Source organism: Salmo salar, chromosome 17 (genome assembly GCF_965601325.2).
Source record: "Salmo salar chromosome 17, fSalSal1, whole genome shotgun sequence".
NCBI classification, from domain to species: Eukaryota; Metazoa; Chordata; class Actinopteri; order Salmoniformes; family Salmonidae; genus Salmo; species Salmo salar.
Window position 1 is genome coordinate 4,848,463 of NC_138307.1, and position 18,675 is coordinate 4,867,137.

Consider the following 18,675-nt stretch of genomic DNA (forward strand, 5'->3'; position numbering starts at 1 on the left):
ATTACCAGAACTTGGCCAATAAGAAACGCAACTTTTTGTTTTCAATTGGAAAACATTTTAAAATGTTTTCATTTGCATGACTTAAAAATATATATATTCCTGGTTCGTGTTCTTTAAGGTACTGCAAAACAGTTCATTTGAGCTCCTACTTTGAACAGTAATAACATAAAACTCAGGGCTGGATTCGATCCGTATTGCGGAAGTATAGCTTGCTTGAAATGTAAAGGTCATTTCCCATTGGGCCGACATACTGTATGCAGCAGCGTTTACCGTGAATGCAGTCTCCACTAATGGGGGAACATTGCCTTTAAATGTCAATCAGGCTACAACGTGGAACTTCAGCGCTACGGATTGAATCGAAACCTCAAATGATTTGGTTTGTAATGTATGCACAATGTGGTTCAGTGGTCTCAAAGTTTTTGAGATGGCAGCAGTTAAGATTTGCATAGGCTTTACACAATCAACTGTTAGGAAAACATTTCAACAGAAAGGCGGACTACTCCCGTTTGCAAACAGACACGCACAGCTGAGCCTCAGGACAATATAGGCCACTCAGTCATGAAGTATGTAGTTTTATGTGCGAATGTAAATGTTATACCTGTAGTGTAAACAACGTACATTTCGATAAAACACACAATACAGACCATTTGTCACAGAAAAAGGTTTATTGAAAAATAAAGTTATATCCCCCTTAATTGTCAGCAACTGTGAAAACAAAATGTTGATTTTTTTTTGTACAGTCATAATTTAGTCCCAGAACAATCGTTGCTTTAGCTTCACCATGATAGCTTAAAACAAGGTTGAGATTGAAAAAGAAAAGTCATAATGGATACACATGAATGCAAATGCAGATTTGACAACGGAGACATTCGGTGTTGGGTTAAAGAGACTTAAGGAAATGTTCTCATGGCCATAACACATCTTCCTTTCAGCTATCGTTTTGAGTTCCATTAACTGTTTTAGGACAAACCAATTTAAAAGACAATTACAGAGGCTGTTTATATTGGTTCTCAAAGACCCCTCATGTATTCATAACAACCAATGAAAGGAAGGAAACAGTTGACAACATAAGCCTGACTCTTCTAACACGAGTAGAACAAGGCCACTGCCACAAAGAAGCAGATGCTTTCATATACTGTATTTTATTCCACTAAAAGTCTTCGGTAAACATGTCCACAACAGCATTTAAGAGACATTTGTTTTAACCATCACCACAAAGTCCAACACATCCAATTACTGTTTACCTTTACAGTAAATGTTATAAGAAACATCCTTCTAGCAAACTATGTGATCTCACTAACAATTCTCTCTGGCACTCGGTCCGGTAGATCTATTGGGCAGGTACGATAAGCGGTCTAGTAATAGCCATCAAAAGGCACGTCATGTACTTTTTAAAACGGTAGCTTGGCTGCAGATCGTAGACACAAACGTAATAAAAACTGATCTGGACAGTACGGAGAAAGAAAAGCTAGTCATAAAACGTAAGTGACCATCTAAAAGACAACGTATCTATATTGACAAAATGTGCAAATGGTTTGCATTAAGATCTGAAAATAAAAACATCACGAGGTTCTTGCTGGCATTTACAATAAAAATAAAAATGTGTGGGCTGCTTTTGTCCCGATGTCATCATCACCCCGAAAGCACAGTGATGAGAGGAGAGAGATGTCTATGTCACTACTGTCCAGTCCAACACATTTCATCAGTGTCTAAGTGGACGGTCTCAAGGCGTGTCTGAAATGACACCCTATTCCTTTTGCAGCCATGTTGCCAAAGCATTTGGATATTATCTTTGCAATTTCTCATTCTCTCTCATCACTGTTGCTGGAGGTTGGAGTCAGATTGGACAAACAACTTGAATGTCCACGTTATATTATTTCTTCGATAAATAAAATTACCCTCTGTAAAAAGAAAACTCCTTTTCTATAAATAAAAAGAAACAATTCAGCAAACACAGAGAAAGATCTGTATACAAAATACATTTCAAAATAATTTAAAACCCATATGAAGAATATACAGTATTAGTCATATATTTTGTTAAACTTCACTAAATAGGTTAAAGTAGTGCATTATTTCCATTCACAACAAGGACTACTAATTCAAACTTTTATTGATGCTTAAAAATAAAATAAAAATTGGCAGGCAAATTAGGATCCTAAACGATCTCCAAACGAAGGAAACAAGTAAAGTTGCAGGTGTGTGTGTTGCTCTGTCAAGAGCTATAACTTACAGTACATCCATATAAATTCTGTTTGTGTGTGTGTGGATCTTTCAGTCGACTGTATACATAAAGATTTAAATATCTATAATACAAATATTCATGATCAATATATCGCTTTAGAATATTTTCCCGATAAATCTATGGTGGTCAAGGCAATGGTCCTATGTGATACCGGTGATTGAGCTGACTGATGTTTGATCTGCCAGGGGACCCTTACCCACTACAGCTGTGGTGTTCTACTGTCTACAGAACAGTACAACACTATGTCATCTATGTCACACAGACTCCCCGTCACATGCAGCATGTGACTGATCTGACCTGATTATCCATTTTTTTTTAAAACATTTGATTGAAATTGATCAATGAGAAATGATTATTTTCATTAGCTTCTGGCAATTATTTTGCACACACACACCTCTTTTCCCCAGCACACCCCAACTGGTCAGTCAGGTGTGTGTGTGGCTGTGAATGTGAGCGAGCTGAAAACTCAGCCTCTCGTCTGTACATCGGAAACATGAGGAGGGTCAATCTACCATGCAGGGCTACAGAGGAGCCATGGTGGACGGTGTGTGTGTGTGAGGTGTAGTTGGGAATGTCCGCGAGGGACAATGCCTCAGGTTTAAAAGTGATTTGCGATTTGGAACATTTAAAAATCAACATTATATCTACATCTGACCCGCTCCCCTGTCCAGATGCGACTATGGGGAGCGGTACAGTTACAGTGTAAAACTGGCTCCGCGTCTTCTTCTTCTTCACACTAGCGTTCCTTTTGGTCAAGTTTCCCCTAGGTACAGATCTAGGATCAGCTTCCACTCCCCCAATCGTAACCATAAATAAGGGAAATGCAAAACTGACCATAGATCAGGGTCTATGGGAAACTTTCCATTGGAGCATACCATTCAGAATACATGCCATGGGCATTGCTTCATCCTAAGTAGTACGCTAGTGTGGACATTGAAACAGAGCCTTATTGCCTGGGGCGGCCCCTTATGGGTCTCCAGTGCAAGCCTACATAGCTAAAAGAGTTGAAAGATAAAAGGGGACAGGGGGCAGAAAGGAAAGCATGCCGAGTGTGGCGACACACCAGCCTGTTGGTCCCACAATGCGACTACAAGCTTGGAGAGATACAGTGGGTGGATTCACTGGGCCACCGACTGCAGTACCACCCACTGCCACACATCCTAGGGGCAGTAGGGAGCTCTGTTGCCATGCGCTCTGCCTCAAATATACAGCGACTCCCATTGATTCAAGTAATTCAGGCCGATGCGCAATGTCTCTTTTTTTCTGTACCCTCCTTTCCTCCTGCCCCGTGCCTTACTGAAAACTGTTTCATTGACATTCCTAGTTCCCAGAGTATGTATATAGCTCACTGGCCTCTTTCTGTCCACCATTTCAATTTCCACAGTTTGCTGCCGATGCTGTGTCTGTCTTGACAAGCTGATCAAAATGCCTTAAAGGTCAAAGCTCAGGCGATTAAAAACAGACATAAATAATACAGATGTCTCCTGGTTGTCTGGTTCCCAGGCTGCTCTTCCTCCCTCCAGAGGCCTGGCTGTGGGAGGAGTTAGGCTGCAGGACTGCAGGTGTGGAGCCAGGGGGAGGAGTCAAGCGGTCCCCAACCCCCCATTCCCTGCAGCGCTCTGGAAGGAGACGGGGTCCAATCCTCTCCACACACCCAGACAGACAGGGGCTATAGGCAGCCTTTGCACAGCGCCACCTGGCCCTTCATGTAGTCCCGGCAGGGGCAGACGCGTTTGAGGGAGGGGTGGGCGCCGGCGCAGCTGAACAGCAGCAGGTCCGACTGGAAGACGCAGTGGTGACGTGAGTCGCTGTACGCAGGCACCACCGTGTCGCCCGACGACTCCACCGTCTGGCAGTCCATGCCGAACCTCAGACAGAAAATGGGAAATATGAAATTCTACTTCATTGTCCACACAGGGATATGAATTATGCTGCCGGGAGTACATAAGACACAATATACACAGAACAAATAGAAATGTATCTGTACATAAACATCTGGGATATCATATAGACAGACAGAAAGAGACAGATGGACAGACACTGTCAGACAGGCAAGCAGGTAGAAAGACAGGCCGACACAGTCAGGACAGGCAGACAGATTCATTATCACTGTGTCTGCTACGATGCACTGCAGATCAAAGAGAAAATTCCTTCACAAGATCCCCATTTTTTAAAAACGTTTAAAAAAAAATGTAACCTTTATTTAACTAGGCAAGTCAGTTAAGAACAAATTCTTATTTACAATGACGGCCTACCCGGGCCAAACCCGGACGATGCTGGGCCAATTGTGCGCCGCCCTATGGGACTCTCAACCACGGCCGGATGTGATACAGCCTGGACACAGCCTGATACAGCAATTACATTGAGTCCTGACGTCTCGATACCCATTCTGACACTGACCAGTGAGTTTCATTTGAAATTGCTTAAGTTGACATTTGACAACTGCAATAAATGATGTTTCCCTCTGATATCTGTCTATCATTTTGTTTCTGAAACGTCATAAAGGGACCTCTAGTGAGCCAAATTCAGCACAGCGGCAGACAGGTATTGAATGTCTATTTATGCTATACTGCCATCTGTTGGGTAGAAAGCAAAATCCATGTGTCAGACGTGCATTGTGTGTGTGTGTGTGTGTGTGTGTGTGCGAGCGCACGAGTGTGCGTACAGGTTAAGGTGTACTGTAGGTGCACACACTCACCGGGCCAGGTCCTTGTCCTTGTTGAGGTGCTGGAAGAAGGATGGCTCGCAGATGAGCTGCTGCTCCTGGCACACCTGCTTACAGGAGCTCCCCGGCTCAGCCAGCTTCACCTGCAGAGCACTGAGGGGAGGCCACATCACCTGGCCATGGCAGAAATCCTAGAGGGAGGGAAGAAAGAGGGGACAGGGAGAGAGAACACCGGAGAGTTATATTGAAGTCATTTCACAATCAGTATTGAATAGTCAAAATACAAGAACGAGTGAATGAAAGATAGAACGTGGAATAGTTGCATTACAAAATGACAACAGCTCATATTGTGGCTGCACTGTAGCCATTGTTGTAGCAATATCCGTCTATAGGACAGGCGGCACACTATTGACAGCTTCTTTGTTCACCGTGTGTAAAATGACATTTCTCCAGTGTGCATAGGGACGTCTCTTCATGCAGACAGGCTCAATCAAATGTATTTTAGAAAGCCCTTTTTTTTTACATCAGCAGTTGTCACAAAGTGCAGCAGGACAGATGCAGAGGGAGAGAGGGAGGGAGAGAGCAACGGACACAGCCAAGTCTGTCACCCCTCGAACTTTAAAACTCTGCAAAAAAGATACATTCAGAACCCAATCTGTCCACAGTCGATGAAGAGAGAAGCAGCTGCATGCTGTCGTCAGTAGCTACAAAGTCGACACCAAGATAAGAACCTCATAGAAAGATGATATACCCTACAAGACAGAGATATAGTACGCATGGGCATGACAAATAGAGAGATGGTAGGAGAAGGAGAGGACATTTGGGCTCTAACCTGAAACAGGAAGGAGTTCCTTTTTCCAGTGAAAATGCACTGTAGAATACTCCAGAGGCTCTGATACCCTTTCCACACTAAGATACTAAAATGGACAATAGTGAAAGAAAGAAAGCAAAGCTCAGTTGGTTAAAAGGGAGCCAAGCTGCCTCGTTAACATATCTGGGCCTGTAATCAAGAAGCGTCTCAGAGTAGGAATACTGATCTAGGATCAGGTCACCCCTCTTATTTATGATGCCGTAAAACTGATCCTAGCACTCCTACTCTGAGATACTTTGTTAATACGGGCCCTGGCGCCAGTCCGCCTAAGCAATCAGAGAGGCATAGTTAGCAAGCCTTTCCCTGCCTAAACCATGATAGAAATAAGCAGTGTGTAACAAAACTATGCTGATCTTGTACCGAACTGTACTTACTGGAAAGCGAGCCAAAAAATGACAGTTAGGGTCAGCATAATAGCATGTAAAGGCTCTGACTGCTGTATCGGAGAATGGAGAGGACAGTTATAGTGAGGTCGTACCTGATTCTCAATGAAGGCGTTGACTCTTTGCAGCATCCCCTCACAGGTGAACTCATAGGGCAGGTAGGGCTCGATCTGAGGATGGAAAACACAGGGTCAGGCTACAGCTGGACATAAAGCACATAGGCTGTAGAATGCCAGTCAGCTTGCTTAGAGAATGTGCCTGATTTAGATGTGCCTATGGTGGGACAGGTACTGTAGTGGGTCAGTGAGAAGAGAAGAGAGAAAGACAGAGAAAAGAGAGAGAAAGAGAGAAAAGAGAAAGAGAAAAAAGAGAGAGAAAAGAGAAAGAGAGAAGAGAGAAAGAGAAAAAAGAGAGAGAAAAGAGAAAGAGAGAAAAAGAGAAAGAGAGAGAAGAGAGAGAGAAGAGAGAAAGAGAGAGAGAAAAGAGAAAGAGAGAGAAAAGAGAAAGAGAGAGAAGAGAGAGAGAAGAGAGAAAGAGAGAGAGAAAAGAGAAAGAGAGAGAAAAGAGAAGAGAGAGAGAAGAGAGAAAGAGAGAGAAAAGAGAAAGAGAGAAGAGAGAGAGAGAAAAAGAGAAAGAAGAGAAAGAGAGAGGAGAGAGAGAGAAAAGAGAAAGAGAGAAAAAGAGAAAGAGAGAGAAGAGAGAGAGAAAAGAGAAAGAGAGAAAAAGAGAAAGAGAGAGAAGAGAGAGAGAAAAGAGAAAGAGAGAAAAAGAGAGAGAGAAGAGAGAGAGAGAGAGAAGAGAGAAAGAGAGAGAAAAGAGAAAGAGAGAAAAAGAGAAAGAGAGAAGAGAGAGAGAGAAAAAGAGAAAGAAGAGAAAGAGAGAGAAGAGAGAAGAGAGAGAGAGAAAAAGAGAAAGAAGAGAAAGAGAGAGAAGAGAGAAAAAGAGAAAGAGAGAGAAGAGAGAGAGAAGAGAGAAAGAGAGAGAGAAAAGAGAAAGAGAGAGAAAAGAGAAAGAGAGAGAAGAGAGAGAGAAGAGAGAAAGAGAGAGAGAAAAGAGAAAGAGAGAGAAAAGAGAAGAGAGAGAGAAGAGAGAAAGAGAGAGAAAAGAGAAAGAGAGAAAAAGAGAAAGAGAGAAGAGAGAGAGAGAAAAAGAGAAAGAAGAGAAAGAGAAAAGAGAAAGAGAGAAAAAGAGAAAGAGAGAGAAGAGAGAGAGAAAAGAGAAAGAGAGAAAAAGAGAAAGAGAGAGAAGAGAGAGAGAAGAGAGAAAGAGAGAGAAGAGAGAAAGAGAGAGAAAAGAGAAAGAAGAGAGAGAGAAGAGAGAAAGAGAGAGAGAAAAGAGAAAGAGAGAGAAGAGAGAGAAAAGAGAAAGAGAGAAAAAGAGAAAGAGAGAGAAGAGAGAGAGAAGAGAGAAAGAGAGAGAAGAGAGAAAGAGAGAAAGAGAGAAAGAGAGAGAAAAGAGAAAGAGAGAGAAGAGAGAGAGAAAAGAGAAAGAGAGAGAAAAGAGAGAGAAGAGAGAAAGAGAGAGAAGAGAGAAAGAGAGAGAAGAGAGAAAGAGAGAGAAGAGAGAAAGAGAGAGAAGAGAGAGAGAAGAGAGAAAGAGAGAGAAGAGAGAAAGAGAGAGAAAAGAGAAAGAGAGAGAAGAGAGAGAGAAGAGAGAAAGAGAGAGAAGAGAGAAAGAGAGAAAGAGAGAAAGAGAGAGAAAAGAGAAAGAGAGAGAAAAGAGAGAGAAGAGAGAGATGTGGGCATGTGCGTGTCAGAACTCTCCAACCCTGACTGAGGTCTTCTAGACGGACACATTCCTGAAATATATACACAACTACCTACAGTAGTGCCGAGGATCTCAGCGAGAACTCCACACACACTATAGTCATTACGTTCTGTAGTCAACAGAGCAAAACTCAGTGAGACAAACTACTGAGCTGCATCCTTGTTCTATCGAAACAACTTCAGATATGGTGCTGTGAAACACTAATTGGTCAACTAACCTTTGAGATCAATTTGTGATTGGTGGAATAACATTCTATGCTCTCAGCCGTAGAGAGTGGAGACAGAGGTTGCATGATAAATCACACCCTATTCCCTATATAATGCACTACTTTTGACCAGAGCCTGAGCCCATAGGGCCCTGGTCAAAAGCAGTGCACTATAAAAGGGAACAGGGTGCCATTGGGGCACATCCAGAGAGAGAAAATGAAGCTGAGGGCTGTTGGTCTGGACACTGGTCAGAAACCATACGAGACACAGTAGCCTTCTCTAATGAAAAACCCATTGTTCCGGCACCCCTGCAGAAGAACACGAGGTCTGTGTCCCCAATGGCACCATATTCCCTAATCCTTACATAGCGCACTACTTTTGACCAGAGCCCATAGAGTAGTGCACTACATAGGGAATAGGGTGCCATTGGGGACACAGCCACGAGGTCTGCTTGCCCCTGGACTTAAATATGCACGGGCCCAGTGAGGGGAGAGAGAAAGAAAAGCTCTCACTTTGCTATTCTCAATTCATCTCTCTGTGAATTCCTCTTATTCATCTATTCTAATCGAGCCCCCTTGGAATTTGTGATCACGCTCTCTGCTTCTCTGACTGGTACAAGCGTATGTGTACCCGAGGCATTAGGAAATGAGACTGGGAGAGTTTTCATTTCAGACTGTGCTAAAAGAATAGAAAGGAGAGAATGCGAGCAGGGAAACATGTATTGTGTGTGTGTGTGTGTTTTAAGGGTACCTTCTGACTGAGGATTGAGCGGATGGCTCTGTCCACCTCTGCAGGGTTGTCGATGTTCACCGTCCACACGTGGGGCTGGCCAATATACACCTCAGCATATGGGTGCTGGGAGGTCAACTGCATGGGAACACATTTTTATTGAATTTCTTCCGACTGCCATGAAAATACTTTTGGCAAGCTGAAGAAAACGCACAATATATATGTTTTATTATTTATTCACGTTCATATTTCAGTCATTTAGCAGGTTTGGCAGCTGCTCTTATCCAGACAATACTGAAGTCATATTGGCTGAATTGGCTAGTCAGCTAATAAATAGACAGTTATTTTTTTTATCTTTAGTCCCTTGGCAGGCTAAAAACAGAAACGCAGGACAGAATCAAAACAGACATGACACAGTAGTTCACTTCAATAGGAGAGCATTGAAGTCGAGTCACATCACAGATGAAGAAGTACTGTGCGCACACGCTCAACAAACTAGACCCTATCCTTCAAACACCAGACTGACTTATTACAGAGGACCTGTCATGAATAAAAGAAAGGAGAGGTAATAGCACAGAAGTGAATAGAGGACTAGGTTATGTCTCTCTCTCTCCCTCACACACACACACACACTTTGACTGGGGGATCCCTGGGCAGAGTGGCGCCTCTCACCTCTCTCAGGGTGGGCTTGCCCTTGAAGAAGTCCGTGTTTTTGCTGCTCTTGGGAGGGGTGAACTTGGGGTTGAGGAAGGCACAGCCATTGGCTATGGCCTCTAGGGGGGCGGGGCCTTCGTAGGGGAAGGACAGGCCAACAAACAGCTGTGGAGAAAAAGAGCATTACATTTACATTGACATTTAGCAGACGCTATTGTCCAGAGCAACTTACAATCAATGCATTCAACTAAGTTCAGTAGGAAACAACAACTACATATCACAGTTATTGCAAGTAGACTCTTATTTGAAATTGACCCCATCAGCAGAATCAGTGCCAGGAAGAGAAAAAAAACGATTGCAGAATTCCCACAGCCTTGTCTTTGTCTTTTTGCTCTGCACCAGCAGCATACCCAGCCTGCTTTTATTGGTTCTTAACCATTCCTAAGTGTTCTGCTATAAAACTGGCTCGTAAAAGAGGGCTTCTCCTGTCTGGTAAGCACAGCCACAAGATCTCAGTCGCTTTAGTGTGGTGTGTGTGTGTGGTGTCGGCCCAAGGAGAGGCTAAACGCGGAGTTCACACAACATGGTAGAGTGAAGACGTGCACACACACGTGCACTGACAAACAATGACCAGAGGAGGAAGTAAGGCTTGTGGTGTTGTTAGGATTGGTCTCTGGATATGAGACTCATGGGCTTGAAACCCCTGACCTGTTTTTACTTGGAAAAAATGCATATGCATGCCAGGGATAAAACGTAAAAATAAATTGGAGCAATAAAGAAAAGCAGAACATTGGCAAAGCCAGCAGAAATGGACAGACTGTGTAAATAAGTGTGTATTGTTTTATGTACTAACCCATCTGGTTCAAGCACTACTCAGCACTGAGACAAGTACAGTAGCTGCAGTACTTGTATTACCTGTACTACTAGCTCTCGTCATGAAACACGCTCATCACACAGATACGCTCCTGTCCTTGGAGAGAAGAGGCCGTGCCAATCATCACAACAAAGACTCCATACACACAAAGGATAATAGGAAACCCATTGAGCTGGATGACCAAAGCAAATATCTTAGAGGCTCTTCTAACATGCTGGAACCAGAGGTGACTAGTCCGTGAAGCGTGCCACAATAATGTGTTTGTCTGAGGCCCCATTAGTAAAAAGAGAGCCGTTGGAGCTGGGGTTGTTATAGCGGAGGGCCGGCGACGGCCACAATGGCTGGTCTGTGAGTCGGCGAGAGCCAGATCCCACCGGGTCAGTGCCGGCCATGCCTGGGGAGACAGACGGTCTCTTTAGTTCAGCCCACTGTTGGCAACACTGCTGTACACGGACTCTCCCATATCATCCCTTCTCTTCAGTCTATACCCATATCATCCTTCTCTTCAGTCTATACCCATATCATCCTTCTCTTCAGTCTATACCCATACCATCCCTTCTCTTCAGTCTATACCCATATCATCCTTCTCTTCAGTCTATACCCATATCATCCTTCTCTTCAGTCTATACCCATATCATCCTTCTCTTCAGTCTATACCCATATCATCCTTCTCTTCAGTCTATACCCATATCATCCTTCTCTTCAGTCTATACCCATATCATCCTTCTCTTCAGTCTATACCCATATCATCCTTCTCTTCAGTCTATACCCATATCATCCTTCTCTTCAGTCTATACCCATACCATCCCTTCTCCTCAGTCTATACCCATATCATCCTTCTCTTCAGTCTATACCCATATCATCCTTCTCTTCAGTCTATACCCATATCATCCTTCTCTTCAGTCTATACCCATATCATCCTTCTCCTCAGCCACTGTACCTCACTACTCTCCTTAACAGCTACTGTGTGTGCAGGGTCTTGTTCCAGCCCTGCAGTAACACATCTAACTCAGCTAATCATGGTCCAGAGTGAAATCCTTATCAGGGTTACTTAAAAAAGGTGTGTTAGTGACAAGCTGGAGCAAAAGCCCACAGTCCCAGGACAGTAGCTCCCCAGAACCGGAGAACCCCAATGTAAACACTGAACAGCAGTGGGACACAGTATTGACTGCAGCTTTCAGTGTTTCGTCAACAGGTGGCAGCAGAGGCTGACTGGTGGTGCTTCCTCCCAGGCAAGAGTGCAGCCCAGTGAGCCCACAGGCCTGACAAACAGCTGCTATTTATAGATCAAACTCCTCTCAGACAGTGTAGCATAGCACAGCATACAAAAGCATAGCGTAGCATATGCTAAATGGATATTGTGAGAAGGAATCTATATAGGGGATGGTGAGAAGGTGAGAGGCAACCAGGCTCGTTGTAAGTGCTTCAGATATCACTTTGAAAAGGTAGCTAGCGATGTGAAAGGGAAGAGCAGCGAATACAGTGACCTTCGATGAAATACAGTACTTGAACAACTTCAGAAGAATAATGTGGTCATATGCCAGTATAAAGAAGGCAGAGACCTAGGAGAGAAAATCCAGTGATCCAGCACTAAATACAGCAGACTAATGTTATACCTTGGACTGTTATTTCAACAGAAGGGCCCTTTTGCAATAGCATGAATCTGGAGTGAAGTTTCCCCTAGTGACAGAATAGATGCTTGCAAGCAAGCATGCTACTGTACTAAGCTGTGCACTGGACAAATAAAGTCTGATTTAATTTTGTTCTAGGGTCAGCTTACCCTCCCTGCATCTTAACCATAACCATTAGTGGGGGAAAAAGCAAAACAGACCCAAGATCAGAGTGTAGGGGCAACGTCACCCTACTCCAGACCAATGCTTCATCTTGGACGGTTATTTCAATAGAAGGGCACTTGGCCATAGCATGACAGAGGAGATGAACACGTTCGACTGGTCTAAAGGATATGCTGGCTATGGAAACAACCCAAGGTCAAACCACATTCCACACAGGGAACATGCAAATTGCATGAAGAGCGGGAGGACAATAATCGTAGCCTACTGTACTTCCTTCTAGGTACAAAGTTGAATTCTGTCATAAAGAGATAATTAGGACCTTAGATCAACATGAGCCCTGTCTTCGATACAGTTGTAAACGCAAGGTAGTCTACGTTTTGTGAGATTTGGTATTTAATTAGGATCCCCATTAGCTACAGCCAAAGCATTCAAATCAAATCACATTTTATTGGTCACATACACGTGTTTAGCGGATGTCATTGCGAGTGTAGCAAAATGCTTGTCTTAATACCAATGCCATACAATATTATACTAGGGTAGTATAATGCTGGTTCATTGCCAACTCTATACAGTGCCTTCCACCCCTGCCCTGTTTTATACTGTATCTATGTATTCCGTGTTGTTTTGCCAAAAATCTCGGGGGAGCAATTAACACAAGCAATCTGTTAGCAGGTAAATGCTTTATTCATAAAGAGGAGCAGGGAGGAAAGCGTGGCTGGAAAACACCTTGCCTCATTCTTCTTGTTATCTCAACAACACAATACTGCTGCTAAGGTCTGGATTTATGGCAATTCATTAGCGCTCCCTCCGGGCTTCCAAAAACCAGGTTAATGAGAAGATCTTGAAGATCTCCTCCACTCTCTCTCTCTCCTTCCAAAGATCTCCTTCACCCTCTCCCTCTCTCCTTCCAAAGATCTCCTCCACCTTCTCCCCCCTCTCTCCATCCAAAGATCTCCTCCACTCTCTCTCTCCTTCCAAAGATCTCCCCCTCTCTCTCTCTCCTTCCAAAGATCTCCCCCTCTCTCTCTCTCCTTCCAAATACCTCCTCCTCTCTCTCTCTCTCTTTCCAAAGATCTCCTCCCCCTCTCTCTCTTCTTCCAAAGATCTCTGATAACTCTCTCTCTCCTTCCATAGATCTCCTCCACTATCTCTCTCTCCTTCCAAAGATCTCCTCCTCTCTCTCTCTCTCTCTCTCTCTCTCTCTCTCTCTCTCCTTCCAAAGATCTCCTCCACTCTCTCCTTCCAAAGATCTCCTCCACTCTCTCTCTCTCCTTCCAAAGATCTCCAATCTCTCTCCTTCCAAAGATCTCCCCCCCCCCTCTCTCTCCTTCCAAAGATCTCCTCCCCCCTCTCTCTCCTTCCAAAGATCCCCCCCCTCTCTCTCCTTCCAAAGATCTCCCCCTCTCTCTCTCTCCTTCCAAAGATCTCCTCCACTCTCTCTCTCCTTCCATAGATCTCCTCCACTCTCTCTCTCCTTCCAAAGATCTCCTCCACTCTCTCTCCCTCCTTCCAAAGATCTCCTCCAATCTCTCTCTTTCCAAAGATCTCCTCCAATCTCTCTCTCTCCTTCCAAAGATCTCCTCCAATCTCTCTCTCTCCTTCCAAAGATCTCCTCCAATCTCTCTCTCTCCTTCCAAAGATCTCCTCCACTCTCTCCTTCCAAAGATCTCCTCCACTCTCTCTCTCCTTCCAAAGATCTCCTCCTCTCTCTCTCTCTCTCTCCTTCCAAAGATCTCCTCCACTCTCTCCTTCCAAATATCTCTTCCACTCTCTCTCTCTTCTTCCAAAGATCTCTGATAACTCTCTCTCTCCTTCCATAGATCTCCTCCACTATCTCTCTCTCCTTCCAAAGATCTCCTCCTCTCTCTCTCTCTCTCTCTCTCTCTCCTTCCAAAGATCTCCTCCACTCTCTCCTTCCAAAGATCTCCTCCACTCTCTCTCTCTCCTTCCAAAGATCTCCAATCTCTCTCCTTCCAAAGATCTCCTCCACACTCTCTCTCCTTCCAAAGATCTCCTCCACCCTCTCTCTCCTTCCAAAGATCTCCTCCACTTACTCTCTCCTTCCAAAGATCTCCTCCACCCTATCCCTCCTTCCAAAGATCTCCTCCACCCTCTCGCTCTCTCTCTCCTTCCATAGATCTCCTCCCCCTCTCTCTCCTTCCAAAGATCTCCTCCACTCTCTCTCCTTCCAAAGATCTCTTCCACTCTCTCTCTCTCTTCTTCCAAAGATCTCTGATAACTCTCTCTCTCCTTCCATAGATCTCCTCCACTATCTCTCTCTCCTTCCAAAGATCTCCTCCTCTCTCTCTCTCTCTCTCTCTCCTTCCAAAGATCTCCTCCACTCTCTCCTTCCAAAGATCTCTTCCACTCTCTCTCTCTTCTTCCAAAGATCTCTGATAACTCTCTCTCTCCTTCCATAGATCTCCTCCACTATCTCTCTCTCCTTCCAAAGATCTCCTCCTCTCTCTCTCTCTCTCTCTCTCTCCTTCCAAAGATCTCCTCCACTCTCTCCTTCCAAAGATCTCCTCCACTCTCTCTCTCTCCTTCCAAAGATCTCCAATCTCTCTCCTTCCAAAGATCTCCTCCACACTCTCTCTCCTTCCAAAGATCTCCTCCACCCTCTCTCTCCTTCCAAAGATCTCCTCCACTTACTCTCTCCTTCCAAAGATCTCCTCCACCCTATCCCTCCTTCCAAAGATCTCCTCCACCCTCTCGCTCTCTCTCTCCTTCCATAGATCTCCTCCCCCTCTCTCTCCTTCCAAAGATCTCCTCCACTCTCTCTCCTTCCAAAGATCTCTTCCACTCTCTCTCTCTCTTCTTCCAAAGATCTCTGATAACTCTCTCTCTCCTTCCATAGATCTCCTCCACTATCTCTCTCTCCTTCCAAAGATCTCCTCCTCTCTCTCTCTCTCTCTCTCTCTCTCCTTCCAAAGATCTCCTCCACTCTCTCCTTCCAAAGATCTCCTCCACTCTCTCTCTCCTTCCAAAGATCTCCAATCTCTCTCCTTCCAAAGATCTCCTCCACTCTCTCTCTCTCCTTCCAAAGATTTCCTCCACTCTCTCTCTCCTTCCAAAGATCTCCTCCACACTCTCTCTCCTTCCAAAGATCTCCTCCACCCTCTCTCTCCTTCCAAAGATCTCCTCCACTTACTCTCTCCTTCCAAAGATCTCCTCCACCCTATCCCTCCTTCCAAAGATCTCCTCCACCCTCTCTCTCTCTCTCTCCTTCCATAGATCTCCTCCCCCTCTCTCTCCTTCCAAAGATCTCCTCCACTCTCTCTCCTTCCAAATACCTCCTCCACTCTCTCTCTCTCTCCTTCCATAGATCTCCTCCCCCTCTCTCTCTCCTTCCAAAGATCTCCTCCCCCCTCTCTCTCTCCTTCCAAATATCTACTCCTTCCAAAGATCTCCTCCACTCTCTCTCTCCTTCCAAAGATCTCCTTCACTCTCTCTCTCTCTCCTTCCAAATATCTCCTCCACTCTCTCTCTCCTTCCAAAGATCTCCTTCACTCTCTCTCTCTCCTTCCAAAGATCTCCTCCTATCTCTCTCTCTCTCTCTCTCTCTCTCTCTCTCTCTCCTTCCAAATACCTCCTCCTCTCTCTCTCGCTCTTTCCAAAGATCTCCTCCACTCTCTCTCTCCTTCCAAAGATCTCCTCCACACTCTCTCTCCTTCCAAAGATCTCCTCCACCCTCTCTCTCTCCTTCCAAAGATCTCCTCCACACTCTCTCTCCTTCCAAAGATCTCCTCCACTCTCCCTCTCTCCTTCCAAAGATCTCCTCCACTCTCTCTCTCCTTCCAAAGATCTCCTTCACTCTCTCTCTCTCCTTCCAAAGATCTCCTCCTCTCTCTCTCTCTCTCTCTCTCTCTCTCTCTCTCCTTCCAAATACCTCCTCCTCTCTCTCTCGCTCTTTCCAAAGATCTCCTCCACTCTCTCTCTCCTTCCAAAGATCTCTGATAACTCTCTCTCCTTCCAAAGATCTCCACTCTCTCTCTCCTTCCAAAGATCTCCTCCTCTCTCTCTCTCTCTCCTTCCAAAGATCTCCTCCACTCTCTCTCTCTCTCCTTCCAAAGATCTCCTCCACTCTCTCTCTCTCTCCTTCCAAAGATCTCCTCCACTCTCTCTCTCCTTCCAAAGATCTCCTCCACTCTCTCTCTCCTTCCAAAGATCTCCTCCACTCTCTCTCTCCTTCCAAAGATCTCCTCCACCCTCTCTCTCCTTCCAAAGATCTCCTCCACCCTCTCTCTCTCCTTCCAAAGATCTCCTCCACCCTCTCTCTCCTTCCAAAGATCTCCTCCACTTACTCTCTCCTTCCAAAGATCTCCTCCACCCTATCCCTCCTTCCAAAGATCTCCTCCACCCTCTCTCTCTCTCTCCTTCCATAGATCTCCTCCCTCTCTCTCCTTCCAAAGATCTCCTCCACTCGCTCTCCTTCCAAATACCTCCTCCACTCTCTCTCTCTCTCCTTCCATAGATCTCCTCCCCCTCTCTCTCTCCTTCCAAAGATCTCCTCCCCCCTCTCTCTCTCCTTCGAAATATCTCCTCCACCCTCTCTCTCCTTCCAAAGATCTCCTCCACCCTCTCTCTCTCTCTCCTTGCATAGATCTCCTCCCCCTCTCTCTCTCCTTCCAAAGATCTCCTCCCCCTCTCTCTCTCCTTCCAAAGATCCCCTCCCCCTCTCTCTCTCCTTCGAAATATCTCCTCCACTCTCTCTCTCCTTCCAAAGATCTCCTCCACTCTCTCTCTCTCTCCTTCCAAAGATCTCCTCCACTCTCTCTCTCTCTCCTTCCATAGATCTCCTCCCCCTCTCTCTCTCCTTCCAAAGATCTCCTCCCCCCTCTCTCTCTCCTTCGAAATATCTCCTCCACTCTCTCTCTCTCTCCTTCCAAAGATCTCCTCCACTCTCTCTCTCTCTCCTTCCAAAGATCTCCTCCACTCTCTCTCTCTCCTTCCAAAGATCTCTGATAACTCTCTCCTTCCAAAGATCTCCTCCACTCTCTCCTTCCAAAGATCTCCTCCACTCTCTCTCTCCTTCCAAAGATCTCCTCCACTCTCTCTCTCCTTCCAAAGATCTCCTCCACTCTCTCTATCTCCTTCCAAAGATCTCCTCCACTCTCTCTCTCCTTCCATAGATCTCCTCCACCCTCTCTCTCTCTCCTTCCATAGATCTCTCCCTGCTCCCTCTCTCCTTCCAAAGAGCTCCTCCCCCTCTCTCTCCTTCCAAAGATCTCCTCCACTCTCTCTCTCTCTCTCTCCTTCCAAAGATCTCCTCCACTCTCTCTCTCCTTCCAAAGATCTCCTCCACTCTCTCTCTCTCCTTCCAAAGATCTCCTCCACTCTCTCTGTCTCCTTCCAAAGATCTCCTCCACTCTCTCTCTCCTTCCAAAGATCTCCTCCACTCTCTCTCTCTCCTTCTAAAGATCTCCTCCACTCTCTCTCTCCTTCCAAAGATCTCCTCCACCCTCTCTCTCCTTCCAAAGATCTCCTCCACCCTCTCTCTCTCTCTCTCTCCTTGCATAGATCTCCTCCCCCTCTCTCTCTCCTTCCAAAGATCTCCTCCCCCTCTCTCTCTCCTTCCAAAGATCCCCTCCCCCTCTCTCTCTCCTTCGAAATATCTCCTCCACTCTCTCTCTCCTTCCAAAGATCTCCTCCACTCTCTCTCTCTCTCCTTCCAAAGATCTCCTCCACTCTCTCTCTCTCCTTCCAAAGATCTCTGATAACTCTCTCCTTCCAAAGATCTCTGATAACTCTCTCCTTCCAAAGATCTCCTCCACTCTCTCCTTCCAAAGATCTCCTCCACTCTCTCTCTCTCCTTCCAAAGATCTCCTCCACTCTCTCTCTCTCCTTCCAAAGATCTCCTCCACTCTCTCTCTCCTTCCATAGATCTCCTCCACCCTCTCTCTCTCTCCTTCCATAGATCTCTCCCTGCTCCCTCTCTCCTTCCAAAGATCTCCTCCACTCGCTCTCTCCTTCCAAAGATCTCCTCCCCCTCTCTCTCTCCTTCCAAAGTTCTCCTCCCCCCTCTCTCTCTCCTTCCAAAGTTCTCCTCCCCCTCTCTCTCTCCTTCCAAAGATTTCCTCCCCCCTCTCTCTCTCTCCTTCCAAAGATCTGCTTCACTCTCTCTCTCTCCTTCCAAAGATCTCCTTCACTCTCTCCATCTCCTTCCAAAGATCTCCTCCCCCTCTCTCTCTCCTTCCAAAGATCTCTGATAACGCTCTCTTTTCAAGCTTGACGCTTGCTGGTTTGATTTCCGGATTGTCCACAGTTTCTCCTGACAGGCGTGCACATAATCACAGCCTCTTTTCAGACTATTTAGGACAGGTATAGCTTGGTCCCAGATCTGTCTGTATGCACCACCATATGAGTTGGCTATACAGTACAAACAGACCAGTTGTGTGGATTGAGAACAGGCAGTTCTGTTGGAGCTTCAGAGGGTCGTTGGGCTGTACAGTACAAACAGACCAGTTGTGTGGATTGAGAACAGGCAGTTC

At 45.5% G+C, this 18,675-nt stretch overlaps 1 protein-coding gene across 1 annotated transcript in view; it reads right to left on the minus strand.

The window, feature by feature from the left end:
* Positions 1 to 646: 646 nt before the first annotated feature.
* Positions 647 to 18,675, minus strand: part of LOC106575089 (alpha-1,6-mannosylglycoprotein 6-beta-N-acetylglucosaminyltransferase A) — a 143,156-nt gene continuing 125,127 nt past the window's right edge. The window contains exons 13-17 of the mRNA XM_014151270.3: positions 9,536 to 9,682; positions 8,885 to 9,001; positions 6,257 to 6,331; positions 4,941 to 5,098; positions 647 to 4,110 (exon numbers count right to left, since the gene is read on the minus strand). Of these exons, the coding sequence (XP_014006745.1) occupies positions 3,912 to 4,110; positions 4,941 to 5,098; positions 6,257 to 6,331; positions 8,885 to 9,001; positions 9,536 to 9,682 (696 nt within the window). The 3' untranslated portion in view covers positions 647 to 3,911. The remainder of the gene's footprint in view (positions 4,111 to 4,940; positions 5,099 to 6,256; positions 6,332 to 8,884; positions 9,002 to 9,535; positions 9,683 to 18,675) is intronic.